This window comes from Hydractinia symbiolongicarpus, chromosome 14 (genome assembly GCF_029227915.1).
Source record: "Hydractinia symbiolongicarpus strain clone_291-10 chromosome 14, HSymV2.1, whole genome shotgun sequence".
NCBI lineage: Eukaryota > Metazoa > Cnidaria > Hydrozoa > Anthoathecata > Hydractiniidae > Hydractinia > Hydractinia symbiolongicarpus.
In genome coordinates, this window is record NC_079888.1 from 12,850,462 (window position 1) to 12,867,169 (window position 16,708).

A 16,708-nucleotide genomic window follows, 5' to 3' on the forward strand; every position below is an offset into this window, starting at 1 on the left:
TTACTATACGGATCTATAAACTGCTTACCTGGTTGGCGCAATGGTCAAAATTCATATCAATGTAACAGATACGAACTGTCGTTCAGAAAAAGCAGAGAATGCTATAAAATTATTAAAATTAAAATTAATTCTGCGCTCGAGTTTGATGTGTATCAGAGGTAGTCGCACTAATAATTATAATTGAAACAATAATATTGGTTATTTTTAAACAGCTTTTCTTGAGCAAAATGTGTTTGACTTTTATTCTATTTGGCTGTGTTTGTTTTCCTATGCAACGAACGTAAGAATTTTCAAGACTATTGTTTCCCCGCTTTTCCGTAGACTATTGTTCGTCTATATACTAAAACTGTTTTGTTTTGTTTCTGTTTTTCGTTGTAAGAATTGTAAGAATTTTTATTTTAATTACTTTTAATAATATTGTGTATAAAGTTCTTTAAGCAGGTAAGTTTGCTGATTTGAATCCTACCCACATAGTTACCCCAAACTATTTGTGTGTGACATGTTTTGCAATTTGGAATAGTCATTAAAATTTACGCTGAAAATACAGCATAAATAAGCCATATTCCACATTATTGAAGCTTAAATCAGTGGTTCTACGCCGTAATTATACTTTTCTCAACAAGCTCATTGAGTTTTTTTATGCGGCATATAAAAAATAATATCGCATACCAAAAACTTTCTACGTTGTAGTTAAATTTTCTATGCTGTAAACAAAATCACGCAGTTATATTGTTATATATAAAATCTTTAAAAAGCTTTTTTACAAATGTTAAACGATTACGAAATTTTTACATCGCTATATTTTATTAAGAAATGATTAAAAGACTTTCTTACGAAGAATAAAAATCGCCATAAACCATTCAAATCTTTCTTATGAAGATAAAAGATAACATGCACTGATATATAGAGGTGAAGCATGCTGATTTAAGCAGCGAAAATCCATTAGTAAAACACTCGAGGGTTAGAAATTTAAAAAATGTAAAAAATTAGAAGCAGAATAGTGCGAATAAAAGCCATTACAGAGCCGTATTTAATTAGCAATCACACGGAAAACAGGGACACGTCGAGTTTTCAATGTAATATAACTTTGCATATGTACTGTTAATGATGAAATGAAGTTTTTAGAAATAAATTTCAAGCTTCACAGTTTCTGAATAATTTGTTAGCTAGCTAACCAGCTATTTACCATTTGTTTAGCAACTTTTAAGTTACTTTAGGATATACTTGTTGATACAGAGGGTTATGCTGAATATAAATAATTAAATTAAAAACAACTTTCCTTTAAATCACGACTAGGTTACCACAATCGAATTTCAGTACTTTACCAAGAGCATGTCAATGGCAATGGAAAGAACCTGTTACCACCCTGCAGATCTTACCTTCATATAATGTCATTACAAGCTCGTGAGCTTGTTACAAGCTCGTGAGCTTGTTACAAGCTCGTGAGCTTGTATTAAAACGCAAATGTGTCCTACAAGAATGGAAATTTTTGCGTCTCTGAGCACCGACACGGGAGTAGTCGTGTGTTCGAATCTCATCTTGGTAACTATTTTTTTTTTTTTTTTAAAGATAAGATCAGTGTTCCAAAGCTTTATTTAACTAACTGGAAAAGTAAAGGTGTTTCCACCAAAGTTTTCAAAAGTGAATTAAGAATTAAGGTCTCCCCAAATGCCTGGAAAGTAGTCTGCGAAATATAAAATTTCCACAAAAATACGTAAGAGAAAAACGAATACGCTCCACCATATATAAATAATGACGAGAACGATATTCTTTTTGCTACGCTAATGACGCGCCAACATAGTGAAATATGAATTTTGGAAACACTTCGAAAGAACATAAATTTTCTGATTCCGTTCTTGTTATTTGTCTCCGCGATATAAGTGCACAGGTTCTTTTTATCGAAGTTTGCGGTTTGTGACAGTTCTGGTATATTTTTTAAACTGCAGCTATTTCTTTTTCGAACAATTAAGATTTACTTGTATATTATTCTTTTTTTATTTTGCTTTTTCTCACTGAGTGACTTTCTTATTCCCCGTTTTTTTTGTGTGTGTGTTTTTTGTTGTTGTTGTTTTTTTGTTTTGTTTTTGTTTTTGTTGTTTTTTTTTTTTTTTTTTGGGGGGGGGGTACTGAATTATTGAATTTCTTAAATTTTTAGGTGGGGCTTGTGGTCTTTCTTCTTCCTGTCAGTCAGTTTAAAAGCAATTGCGTAGTGCGTAACAAATATTATTGCCTATCCTGAATAGCAAAATATGTCGTGTCTAACTTCGTAACAAAAATCACAATTTGATAGACAGCTTTTTGTAAGCCTTATTCGCGAGGTTGTTTGCGTATATCATACGTCTTGTTTAATTCTAATCTGCTTCCATCAATAATCTATCATCGAAACCAGCTTAAACAATATCGAAGCACAATACATCAAGTTTACAGAATGTTTGATAAAGCTGTTGTGAATTTTTCTGAGAACTTAAAACCCCTGTATGATACAAGTCTCAATCGCTTTACCAATCCTATGAACATTTGACAGTTCACTTAGGAATATTGAAGTATAAAGAAGCTAGCACTCTTTTTGTCTGATGACAAAAAATACAATTAACATTTTTGGAGGTGGCACTGTGTGAGCTTATTTAATGGGTGATATTAGAGAGTTTTCACCAGAATATAAATTGGCTACACCCATCTATTCTTAACAGAAAATTGCTGATTGATTCAACTGTAAAATAATCCAGCTCTACGTTATCGCTCAATACGGCGAAATGCATCACGTTGGTGGGCCAGCTAAATCTGCAATTGGGTGGCCAGTCGTAACATGTATGTTCTTCGAATCAACCAAGGAAGTAGTTAAATTATTGAAGCCAAGGTTTGATTTCAGTATAACCCCAATATATCTTCCCAAGTTTCGTTGGCTAAGAAAATAAACCAGATGAGAGGTGAAGCTAAGTTGATATTGGGTAAATCAAATAAAGGATCCAGCCACTTTCAAGTCATGATTTTCAAACCAAACTCGTCAACTTTCAAAGCTTGTCTATCGTTTGTGTAACTGTCAGGATCGCCAGAAAGCATTTTGGCTATTCTCACTTTTTAAAAAAAATTTTTTATTGTTTGTGATTGGATAAGGTTACAATGTTTCAATAAAATCTCCAACTAATTCCGTTTTGCTTGGGTCGTTTTGTGCTATTGCTGCAAATACTCTTATATAACGTTCATAAATAAAGAGTCTACTGCATGGTGTAATACTGGTGATGATTATAGATTCAAAATTTCTGCAGTGTAACTATACTCGAAGTGTCTCTTTTTAGAGAAAGTTAGAAAATGTAATAGTGGTTTGAAGTTTAAAAATGAAATGCACACATACTTCTTCGAAGAAATTCTTTTTCAATGAAAGTGTGGTGTACTTTTTCGTTAAACAAACTGGTGAGAACTTTCACACCATTTCAGATGGTGACTATTATTGCTTTAAGATTTTGTTTAGAAAACATGGTAATAGATTATACACAATTATAGAATGTATTTCTAATGTATGTTACAAAATACATACCAGCTACATATAAACATGGAGGTAGATACCTCCCTGATTTAAATATATGGTTATATCGATCAAAAGTTTTTACCGGTTGTAAAAAGCTTAAACGTCTGAATTTCTGGTTTCTTTTTGACACCAAGTTTTATTACATACACATTTTTTTTTTCTGAGACAAAATTTTGACTTTAGTCAGAAGTTTCTGAGCGAATAAAATATTGCCAGATTTTAGCTTTTAGAAAAAATATATTTTCCTCTTTTAATCAACTTGTAGCTTACTTTTCGATTAATCGAGTTTAAGATTTGATTGTGTAAAGTTACAAATATTTAACCTGGCGAATTAATGACAATCATTGTTTTTAAATGCTTTTTAAGTATCCAAGATCTTTCAGCATACACTAACACTTGTTTCCCACCCTTTTTTTTACACTAACACTTGTTTCCCACCCTGGTTTACTTGCTGCGACTTTATTCTTCTTTGTTCTTTATTTTAGAGCAACGTCTTGTTTTTACTTATAAACCAGGTGTTTTGCAATATAATGAAATAGCATTACTTTGTTAATAACAGCCATAGCTTGCACAATTTCAACAAAAAAGGTCATATTTGACAACTGGTGACAGCAATTAGAGCATAAGGACTGATAGAATTTTATTTACTTAATCCTGACTACTTATTTTATCATTGTAACAGGTTTTAAAAGATGAGCATTTCAAGTTGAGGATATATTGCCCGTGCTCGTTTTATGCACACCTCCTACCCCCGTGTAGCGCCAAAAAACCAACTCTCATAGGGTTACGTTTAATGATACATTTTGATGGTGCTGTATTTAGGTTGGAATAGCGTAAATGATTGGATGGATGTATTATCTGGAGGTGAAAAACAAAGAATGGGCATGGCAAGAATGTTCTATCATAAGTAAGCATACAAGACTTTTTTGGTTATATAGTTGAGTCCTGTTATTGAAAATGTTGGAATCTCTTTATAACATAACAGACAAGAAAATCCTTTTTCATACCGGGACGGTGCGATAACAGCGCTATCCTGGTATAAAGAAGGAACAAAGAACACAAGAAGTGAGGTTAGATCTGCGGGAAATGCCATGTTTAGCAGATTGTAGGAGGCAGGATCTATCAATCTCTAAACTATTGTTGACGGATGCGATAAATATATATGTATATTGTATGAGTAGGGAATTAGTGCTTGAAAATTTATATATTTTACACGTGTTCCAAAATAAAAGGAAAAAAAATACCCTTATTATTATAGAAACACAAAGCAAACAAAAGTGCCAGGTAGCTAAAATGTGTAGCAACTATAATAATTTCGTCACCTCATAATCTTGTCAAGTGATGCACACACCGGCCTGCCACGCCTACTCAAAACTCCTCTAATCTCCTCAGTTTTAAAAAGCCTCCTCAAAACTCCTCAAATCTACCCTAAAAGTAGATTCTTTTACTCAAATCTCCTTAATTTTAGTTTTACAAAAGTGGAAAAATATGTAGAAATGCTGCAAGCGTAGATTTTCGACAATCAAATACGCATCGAATAATTGATTGGGTTATTATGACATTTCTAACTCAACACTTGCATTAAATTTGTGTGAAGCTTAATATCTTCCGAATAAACCCAGGGCATTAAAAAATATTGTATATCTATATTTTAATGCGCCTTGTGTGTGTGTTAGAGTTTCTTTCTCTACATGCGATGGTCACTCAGTTAAGCGTGATTCTTGAAAACATTAAATTTACCACCGTGTTCAAAACACAATGTTATATATAAAAATATATAATAAATTCTAAAAACAAATAAATTAATATGTGTGTATATGTTAAAAGTCAAAAAGAGTCACTGAAAATAAAGAAAGCCTAGACAGCCAAAGATTAACAGTGAGTAGAACATGTCGCAGAAGAAAAAAAAGAGGAAAAAACAAAGAACCGCAATAAAGTTCGGAAAAAATAAATTGCTTAAAATGCCTAGATAATTTTTCTTTAAAACTAGTTATATTATTATCGTTTGAAATCTCTCTTGGCAAGATGTTATATATTTTACTTGCCATAAATCTAAATGCACTACGGCCATATTCCGTGCGAATTGCAGGAAGTCATAGCAACGAATTCGCATTTCTGGTGCTATGGCCGTGGTTCATTAATACAAAATAGTCATTAAAGTACTCACATAATATACTTTCCATACTTTTTCGTACCAGAAAACAACAGTTCTTTTTTATGGTATTCTCGATCGAACAAATGTTTACGGATGATACAATTTTTCGTGCATGATCATCGATCGACTGATGTGAGTACACGTCAAGTTAAGGTTAGTTATTCTGCTGTATGTCATCACAGGTACAATCATAGTCTGAAAAATTGCTTTTGCAGCTTAAACTGTGAGTAATGGTCGAATTTTAAGTAGAAGACGTAATCGAGATGTCGGTTTTTTGTATGACAAGTTGAAATCTTAATTGAGGTTGAGCGACGTATTTAATTCGGTTCCAAGGTACTTATAAATGAGTAATTGTATTGACAATTTGATTACGGTACTTGATGCATAAAGGTTTCGTTAGTTTCTTCAGTTTTTGAGGTGCGCCAAACAACATTGCCTCAGTTCTCCCCTTTTTCATGTTAAGGATGAGTTCGTTATCATAACATCATCTCGATATTTCATCCATGTCATGATTAAGTTCTGTTTCAATAATGTCGAGTGTTTTTCCTCCACAGAACAAAACAGTATCATCGGCGTATTTGATGATTTCAGAATGTTTCAAGTTGTCAGCAAGATCGTTAAAGTACAACAAAAAACAACAGCGGACCTAAAATTGTACCATGGGTACACCAACAACTTTCCCGAAAGTACTCCATTATAGACAACAATCTGTTCACGTCCAAACAAGTAGTCAGTGAACCATAAAATATCATTTTCCCATATACCATAAGCAGTAAGCTTTAACAAGAGTTTGATATGGCTGTATCAAATGCTGTACTTAAATCTATGTAAAATCGCTCCGACAGTTTCTCCTCTGTCTACATGATGCCTTACACTATCAGTAAAAGATGTGGTTGCCAGATTGATGGATTTTCTTGCTCTGAAAGCATATTGATTACGATGGAGAAGGTTTTCCATTTCAAGATAATTAATTGAATAAAGCTTAAAGAAATTAAAGTTTTATTTTATATATTTGCATTTTAGGAGAGCGTCCTCAACTTAAAAGGGCTGAAATTAAAGAAAGCTAAACTATTGCTTCCGCAAAAATTATGTCTACAGAATTACACAAAGCTAAATTCATACAGTATGGGTAAAAAATGAAAATATTGTCTAATTAAAATATCCATAACGAAAAATACAAGAATTCATCAAAACAAGTTCCCTAACATCCCCCTATGAATATATGTTCATTGGTCAATAAAGCCCATGGAAAAATCCACTGAGGCATGATAAAAATGAAAAAAATGAGTCATTCGGATTATGATGACGTCAGCAACCGATCCACACAAAAAATATTAGAACCTTGTTTTCACGTTGCCTCTATTCTGTAGAGCTCAAACTGCTGATCAAGAAAATGTATATGATCATGTGCTTTTGATGAGCGGTTAATGAGATATAAGGGTTTGAAAATTTTGCTGACGTCAGCAGAGACCCGCAAAAACATTTAAAAAATTTTTATCGGAATTTTATATACCTGTTGCCTTCATCGTATAGATCTTGAAACGCTGATCAGGAAAATGTATAGGATCATGTACTTTTGACAAACGGTTGCACAGATATTAGGGTTTGAAGTTTTTTGGTGACGTCATCAACCCGTCCATTGCGAAACGGAATTGGGGACCTAGGTTTGGGAAAATTACCCAAATTGGTCCTAGGTTGTCCCTAGTTACCCACGCGGTGAAAAATCATTGACGTCACCACCTCGTTTCCAAGTTATTTGGCTTCAAATTTTTAAGTGCACTGTAATGGCATCATTAATTTAATATAAGATATTGACGTTAAAATTGTAATATTGACTCGCGCCGCAACGTCAGATAATTCATCATATTAGACATGTATTTTTCGGCAGCATCAAGGAAAAATGAACACATTCACTATGCCTGTTACAGACAGACAGACACACACACAGTCTTCATATTATTATAGAAAGAAATGTTATGCTTACAAAATATATATATAAAGAAATCCTGAAATTTCTGATAGCATGAAGCTATGTTTTATAAAACTTTGTATATGTCTTATTACTAATTCCTGAACGTTAGGCCCATTTAGCTGTGAGTTCAAGAAATAATAGTTCCTTTCAAGCTTTTCGCCTGGTCTTGTACATGGGTTCTACTGGAATTTTGTTTCAATGAGATGAGTGTTCTGTGAGCTTAAGTAATAATGTTATCTCTTATTGTCTGTCTGTCTGCCTGCCTGTCTGTCTGTCTGTGACTTTTGCAAAGTCGATTATGTTCTTCACAGTTTTCTTTGATAAAGTCTATAAAACATCACCTATAAAATTGTTCTGTAATTTACCAAACTTTAATGTTAAAATAATATTGACGTCAAAGGAAAGTATATTAACATTAGTGAAGCCATTACAATGCACTGTAAACTTTGAGGCCAAATAACTTGGAAACAAGGTGGTGATGTCAATGATTTTTCACCGCGTGGGTAACTAGGGAATTCTCCTAAACCTGGGTCCCCAAGTCCGTTTCGGAATGGACAGGTTGATGACGTTATCAAAAAACCTTTAAACCCTAATATTTCTGCAACCGTTTTTTCAAAAGTACATAATCCCATACATTTTCTTGATCAGCGTTCCAAGATCATACGATAAAGGCAACGTGTATACAAATTTTTTTTTTAAAAAAGAGTGTTTTCACGGGACTTTGATGACGTCTGCAAAATTTTTAAACCCCTATATCTTCTTAGGCATTCGCAAAAATAACACGATTCTATACATTATTATTTTGACCAGTGTTTCAACCTGTACTTATTACAGGCAACGAATGAACTAATTTTACCAAATGTTTTTTGTATCTGTACTGCTGACGTCAGCAAAAAAATTTAAAACAACCTATTTTTCCATTGTTCTTTTGCCTAAGTGGAATTTTCCACGGGCTTTATCGACTAGTTATGTGACAAAAAGTGCGCACAAGCTTTCTATATGCGGGAACACCTGGCTCCCCTTAAGATATAAAAAATATCTTGACAAACAAAATTGACTACTATCATATAAATTTCAAATACATAACGGATTCGGCTCCTCTGGCTCCTCATCGGGGATTCGATCTTTTACTTTCTTTTCACGCGATTCTAGCAGCAATACGATCTTTGAAACCGGACGTTCGTATGCGTTTCGTGTTGACACTTCTCACTTGACCGTCGTCGTTTGAATGGACGTCTGTAATTCTCGCAAGACGCCATTCATTTCTTTGATGAGCATCTTCTTTAATTTATCACTACATAGCCAACTGCAAAATTGCGTTGCAAAATTCTGCACTCTTTTCCATCGTCGTCTACTGTATGTCGTTTTCGTTAAATTCCCCAAGTGGTACCATGACAATCTTAGACTTCATTGTCAGTAAAAGATTAGGGGTAGGGGAATAAGACTGTCACTGTCATTAATAGTTTCTACAGACAAAGGTCTGCTATTAACTATCGCTTCTGTGAGAACGGTTCGAAAGCATTCACCATTCAAACTATGACTGTGGTTGTTAAGTAGTGACGACAAAATGCAACGACAAAATCTTCTTTGTTGCTTCCAGACATCGCCCACGTGGCTTGCAGTGGGAGTGTTAAAGTCCCAACCAATCCAATCTGTGTTGTTTCTGAGAAGAAATTCAGCAATTTTCTGTTGGTCCATTTCTTTAACGGCCTTCTTCAGTTCTGCTGAAGCACCAACAAAATTCGTCCCATTGTCAGATCGTAATCGACGTACATCCCCTCTTCTACTAATAAAACGGCGGAGGGCCATGATGAAAGAATCTGTCTCGAGACTGTTTGTACTATCCAAATGAATGGCTCGACCAGAGAAGCAGGTAAATAAAGCGCCATAGCGTTTAAGTTCCTTTTTCCTTCTGTGATCAAAAATGGACCAAACATGTCCACTCCTGAATACGTGAAAGGTGCATCTTCCGAACATCGCTCTGAAGGTAAGTCTGCCATTCTTTGTTCACCGAATCGTCCTCTAAGCTTCCTGCATGTAACACACTTGAAGATTTCGTTTCGAACACGTGAACTTGCATTAACAATCATGATACTTCTCTGTCGTATCTCGTTTAACGTTGTATCTCGACCACCATGTTGCACCTTCTTGTGGTGATATCACCAATTCTGTAATAGGATGCTTTTTTGGCAAAATGATTGGATGCTTTATCCTCCAATTCGCCCACCGACTCGTATGATAGAATCTTCATCCACGAATGGGCTAAAACGAGAAAGAGAACCTAAATTTCTTTTCCTTTTGTTCGCTAGCAGGCATGTCATATCCGTCTTGAATGCTCTTCTTTGAACGAGCCTGACGATGGCCAGTTCAGCCTTCTCAAAGACACTCACGTCAATCTTCTTCTTATATATCCATGTCAAAGTGGTAGCAATGATCCGTTTCAGACGATACCAACTGGAAACTCTTTCGAAAAGCTTCTGGAATGGATCGTTTTTATCTTCTGAGATGGTTTTCAGTCCTTCATTTGGTAGGTCCTTTTTTAAAGTAGCTGCATTTACTTTCACTTTCTTGACTTCAACGTCGTCACTGTGAACTGCGAAGGTTTCACCTGTATCCCACTTGACTGAAGATTGGAGTAGGAATTTGGGTCCAGATAACCAACGGTCGTTTTTTATAAAGTTGAAGACTGTTTGAACACGTGATGCATCGTCGGCAGGATTTTGAGAAGACGGAACGTAACGCCATTGTTCAACATTGAAAGCTTCATGAATAGCCTGTACTCTATTAGCCGTGAACAAATGAAACTTCCTTGACTGATTTGTTATGTAGCCTAACACAAATTTGCTATCTGTCCAGGAAACTTCAGACGATAGATTAATATTGAGCTCCCTTTGGTTGATGTGTTAGCTGCAGATAACTCGAGACGTGGGACAGTAATTGGTTTTAATGGTGTGACTCTTGCCTTGCCCATCATGAAACAACAATAAACTTCACCTTGATCATTGACTAGTCGAAGATACGATACTTGCCCATACCCACTTGTGAAAGCATCAGAGAAATAGTGAAGTGAAACATCACAAACTTTACCAAAACATTCCGGAACAATGCAACGTCGTATGCTTATGTCTTTCAGCAGAGGTAAAGAATTCCTCCATTGTTCCCATATTGCTTGTTGTTATTGAGAGATGTCATCGTCCCAATCTTTTCGTTCACTGCAAGTTGTTGTAGGAGTTGCTTGGCTGGTAAAAAAATGGGAGGGTCATACTCAGAACTAATCGATTCTGTTGAAGCTTTCGTTTGAGGCTATGGACTCGTTTAATGGCTTAACTTTTATTGTTTGGAATTTCACACATAGAATCTTTGAATGGCAACGGAAGTTGATAATGTCTGTTTACCAATTTTACGTTCTCATCCATCAGCTTTAGAAATTTTCGATCTTGCAATGAAAGTTTTTCAGGTTCTCCAGCCAATGTATTTTTACTAAAATCCTGACGAAACATCATAAGCATCATTTCTGCCAAACCATGCTCCTTCATATTATCTTGAAGAACGAATCGAGTTGGCACGTTATCGTCAGAAATTGACACATAATTACATATTTTGAGCTGTTTCGTGAACCTTTAGAAATTATCGGACCCGTTACACACCATCCTAGCACTGAACGAAGGGCATAAGGTCCATTTCCTTGACTTGGAATAATCTCAATAGGCTCGAGAGCTCGAGGACAATTGGCACCTATCAATATGCCTATATTTGGCGTAGGTATTTCCTCCTTATCAACAGGTAGAAATTTCCTGCTGAGCACTCTGGGTAAATTAAGCCTTTTGCTCAAATCCTCAACAGCGGATACTTGAAGGTTATTGATTGAATTGCATCGTTCAGTCGTTTCACCTGTCATTGTTTTAATAGAAATCGTTGTCGGTATTGTTGGCACTTTCAACTCCTCCAAGATGTTTTCGTGAACGAACGTTCCTTGGCTTCCATTATCTAGTAGTGCTTTCGTGATTATCTGTACTGATGACGAACAAGTAGTGAATATTATTTCCAAATTCAGGGACAGATGGCAGTAACGCAGTGTTTGTATGGAGACTTTTTTGTGTTCACTTCAGAGGGATTTCATTTAGAAAGGATTCAGTTTAACAGAGATTTTTGGTGTTTATTACAAGCAAACCTACTTTTCTGTTGGGAAAAGTACGTTGTTCTAGAACTTCTCTTGACTAGTATAGTAACAGACGAAACACTAAAAATCGTAAAAAAAAAAACAAATATCACAAATTATAAAGTTGAATTGTGATTTCTAAGTAAAAAAAAATTACTACTGGACTTGCTTTAAGTTGTGTTAATTATACATGTGTTAAAAGAATGTTTAGTGTGTATATTTGTACATAAAAGAAGACACAGTTTCTTATAATGAAGCAATTTGAAAAAAGGCAAAAGTTAGTTCTGTACATACAAAACCTAAACAACCAGACTACAGGTTTTAGCTGAGGGAATAAAATGACATAAAATATTCCGTGCTATAAAATGTTCAAATTTTCATAATAGGGTTTTTCAAGTTAGCCAATGCAGCACACATTATCAAATATCGTGTGAGGCAACAATGTTAATGGTAATTCATTTGCTATTATTCGAAACGTCTTCACCCGTCTAATAACTTGTTCTACAAGGATTGGAACCTTAGCTACTTGACTTGTTTTCTTTATTTTTGTGGCGTCATCTGAGAAGTTCCACGTTTACCAGATGGCACTGTTAAATAAATTCTATTAGAAGCACACTCTTTATCAGCCATAATTCTTGAGTAAGGAGGAACACTGTCTAAATAATTAGAATCTATCGTAATGGCTTTATCTGATATTCTTCCTGTGTATGGCTCCGACATAAAAGTAATAAATGAATTTGGTGTAACTGAGATTAGGAATTTTACTGTGTTATGGTGTTTGTACTCTGACATGTGGTTGATTGTAATTCCAGATCTGTTGGCGTTTCTAAGAAAATCTCAGAGCAATCAATTATGCAAACAACATCACGAAACGTATTAAATTTATCAGGAAGATTTTCTCTGTTTCTTTCTTGGTCAGGCATAAAAACTATGGACTTTAACACTGGGACATAGCGCTGATCCATTGTCCAAATATTTTTGAACATAAACCAACTGACACAACAAACCTATCTGTCAAATCATTATATAGTAGTCCTAATCTAAGTTTTATAAGCACCAATAAAAATTCATCTTCTGCGTTGAGCATTTTTTTTCGTTTTCCATTGGAATTCTCACGTATTGGGGTAAATATGATTTTCTTTTTTTTCCAAATATGAAAACGGTAATGAACATATGGTTTTATTATATCATGCAGTTCATGAAATAATTGTAAAGAATTAATGTTAGTGTAAAAATTACACTTTTTGTCAGATGTCAACAATGTTTCTGTTCTATACTGTTCCTTACCTTTTTCAACTTTTTTCCTGTTCAATTTTTTTCCTGTTTTTCTCCTCAACTTGGACACTTGAGTCATCAAATCACCCATTTTTTCTTAGTTTAACGTTACCCTTTTTTAATTTGTTATGATATCAGCATGGCCACAACAAGGTTGTGATTGTAAAAAATCTGTATGATCTTCTAATACAACAGAAGATGCCCCATTAGCATCAACACCACAATGGGAAAGGTATTTCTCACAGTTATCAGTGGCTGGATTAGTACTGTGATTGCTTACATCAATATCCATTTCTTCGACTTCATGATTTTTAGAAGAACATGAAGGATTAAGCATTTTTTACTGAAGATCTTGGTGTTAACATTGGTGATAAGGAACTCAACTTCCTTGTGGCATCATAACCAAGGTTTTGAGTAGGATAAGGGTTAGCTTTAGTTAGTTTTAAATCTTTAAAGTGTGCTGAACATATTCTTGAATCTTTTCCAGGTTCAAATAACTTAGTTTTTGAGCCTGGTTTTAAACGATTCACAAGGTTGATCTAGATCTTTCTGGAAGCTGAATCTTTCTTGATCGTCGGAAACGGTATCAATGAAGATAAGTTACACGAACATTCTTTTTTTGTTGTCTGATGCACTTCACAAAACCTATCCTTCAACTTTTTTAACTTGTAGCTACCATTAGAGCAATTTCTCACTGCACAATGTAACCCCATTTTACCATTAACAGTGAAAACATACGCGAATGCCCTACTGTTTTGAAAATTTTGGTCGAAATTTTTGTGTTTTGTAAACATGAAAACACCAATGCGGGAAAGTGGAAAATGGTGTATTGTTTTGATCTCAAAATAGATTCCGAAAGTGGTATTCGAGTCGAATTAATTTACGTATTTAGCAAATACCAAAAAGTTAAAATATAGTTGTTTGATTTAGAAGATACTCAAATTGAGGGGAAATACCATCTTCTTCAAGGGAAGTACTCTCGTCAACCAAACTGTATTACCAGGAGAAGCTAACATAACACTTTTTTCATATATTTTATGTACATTATGTGCACCAAACGGCTACCGTTTCAGAAATATTTGGGGAAAATTTAAACTTTGTACATTGGGTTTACAAGATGCATTGCATGCACCTTAAAGATTGCTTGTGTTTCAAAGCTTTAATGGGCTTGTGTTTTTTAAATATTTTATTATACTGTGTATCTAAAAATTAAACAACGTTTGAAGAATTTAGTTGTTTTCCGAATCCCTTTTCACTATTAAAACAGAAATTTTCTTGGAACTCGAAGCGTTCCATTTTTTCTCGATACTTTAATTACAACAGCTTTTTAAATTTTTTTTAAGTAATTAATAAGTCAACTTTTTTCTTAATTCCTATAATACCTGAAATTTAGCATGATTAGTAATTTATTCCGGGAATTGTCCTGGGATCTGAACAATGTTGGCCGGAAAAGTAAGAAAATTGTGCTAGAAAATCCTGGACTGTCCAGTAATCTTATATATTAATTCCCTTGCGTGAGTAAAACTACCGGGTCACTTTCTTATGACGTGGCTGTACGCTAAAATTTAACAAAAAAGATTAGGGATGTACTTCATAGAAATCGCACATAAGGTGTAAATATATAACCCGCTGCTAATAACGATATAAATATATATACCCTTATGCTAAAAAACTCTATGTTAGCATATATATATAGGTATCGCTACATATGAAACGGTATTAGATATTCACAAAGCATACGGACTGTTAAATGAAGTTCCTAGCATAAAACGGAAATTGTGTTTACGAAAAAGATGGCTGTTCTTTTTGAGTATTCTCTACTCTTTTATTCAAAATAAATCTTTAAAAAAACATTTGAAGAAGAGCATCGTTTTATAAATTAATCATAGCAAGGTTCTGTAAGGTTTTTTCATGTTTTATTTTCAGTTTTGATTATATTATTGTTGCCAGACATGTTTTATAGCTAGCATCATAAAAGCCAACCACCACCAACAACTAGCTAGCTAGCTAGGAATATATATATATGTAGCCATGTTCTTTATACCTAGCTAAGTCTCCAGTTTATATTTAAGTGACTAGCTATTAGCTGCTGTAGCTAGCTAATGCTAGCTTTAAACTAAAGATTCCCAGTATATATATTCCCACAAAACCCATCAAACGTTATTAACCCTGGAGATTTTAAACATTTTCCTGGGTTTTTTTGGTTTGCGAAGTTCTTTTCCTCCAAATATTCTGAAAATAAAGTTCAGAAATTACTTATTTTTAAAATGTAAATTTAATTTGTTTCAAATTGTGGTTTTGACATTTTCATGTAAGAATTTGTGGGCAAAAACCTTAATCAGCATGCTAAAAGAACTGACTTTTCTTAATTTAGACTTACTAAACACAACCATTTTCTTACATTTAGTGTAAACTTTTGTGCGTATGGCTTATATTTAATACACCAAAAGAGCTACTTTGTTGATTTAAATTTTATACTCTTTGTAAGCTATTTTTTTCTTCTTTTTGACATTTTGAATTAACTTATTGTTGTAGAAGGCATATAATATACATGCATATAAAAAAATGGAATTTTGCAAATTTCTGTTTTACCACTCAATTTTTACATTTTATAAGTTATTTGGAACAGAATGGTATGAAATAGACCAAAATGCCTGATCTTAGTTGTTTTTAATTTACAGGCTGTGTCTGTGAAACTTTAAGGGGAACATTTGGTGGAAGACAATGACATGACATATACTGATAGAACTGATTTTTGTTGCGTTATAGATGTTATATCTGAACCTTTTTGACATTTTATGTTAATTTTGCGAGGAAGGACCATATATATATATACAGAAGAAGAATTCAATTTTACACCTTGCAAGCTTTGTTTTTTTATATTTTGTATAAATTCTTACTGGGAAGGACTCCGTGCAATATATCGAAATGACTGATCCTTCTCGATTTAAATTTGATGTGTTCTAAATCGTATATAGTTTTGGAAATTTTGTGTAAGATTTAATGGGTAAGGGCTAGATGCAATATGTCAAAAAAACTTTTTTTGTTGAATCAGAAGCACTTCCTACAACCATTCTTTTTTTTACAGTTTGTGAAGCTTTTGTGAGGAAAGAGTGTATGCAATATTATCGAAATAACTGATTTTTGTTGCAAACTGTCTTTCTTAGGCATTTTGGATTAAAATATTGTTTTAGAGGGCATATGCAGTAGATATATGTACCGAAATAATTAAATTTTGCAAACTTTGATTTTGTCGTTACCTCTCATTTTTTACATTTTGATTAAACTTTTGTGGGAGACCGTCGGTATGCGAAGGACCAAAATAAGAGATTTTAGTATTATTTAGAATTTGTATATATTTTGTGTTGCAAAATTGGTGCAAAAATTGACATAAAATAAACTTATATACAGATTGATTGCTGTTGTTTAACATGACTCATTATGACTTATATATATATTTTATGAAAATTTGCATACTATGTGAGATTTGAAATTTTGTTTACTTTATTGATGGTAAAACAGCATGCAAATTGCTAAAAGGACTTTATTAATTTTAGATTTAAACACCATTATTTTGTTGGCATTTTGTCTAAAGTTTGGTGAGGAAGGACCGTATGCAAT

The 16,708-nt window shown here is 33.9% G+C and overlaps 1 protein-coding gene across 3 annotated transcripts in view; it reads left to right on the top strand.

The window, feature by feature from the left end:
* LOC130626150 (ATP-binding cassette sub-family D member 1-like) overlaps positions 1-16,708 on the top strand; it is a 131,103-nt gene that overhangs the window by 101,176 nt on the left and 13,219 nt on the right. For 2 of the 3 annotated variants that reach the window (XM_057441256.1, XM_057441255.1), the window contains exon 8: positions 4,349-4,433. The exons of the other annotated variant lie outside the window; for it this stretch is intronic. In XM_057441256.1, the coding sequence (XP_057297239.1) occupies positions 4,349-4,433 (85 nt within the window). The remainder of the gene's footprint in view (positions 1-4,348; positions 4,434-16,708) is intronic. 3 annotated transcript variants of the gene reach the window in all.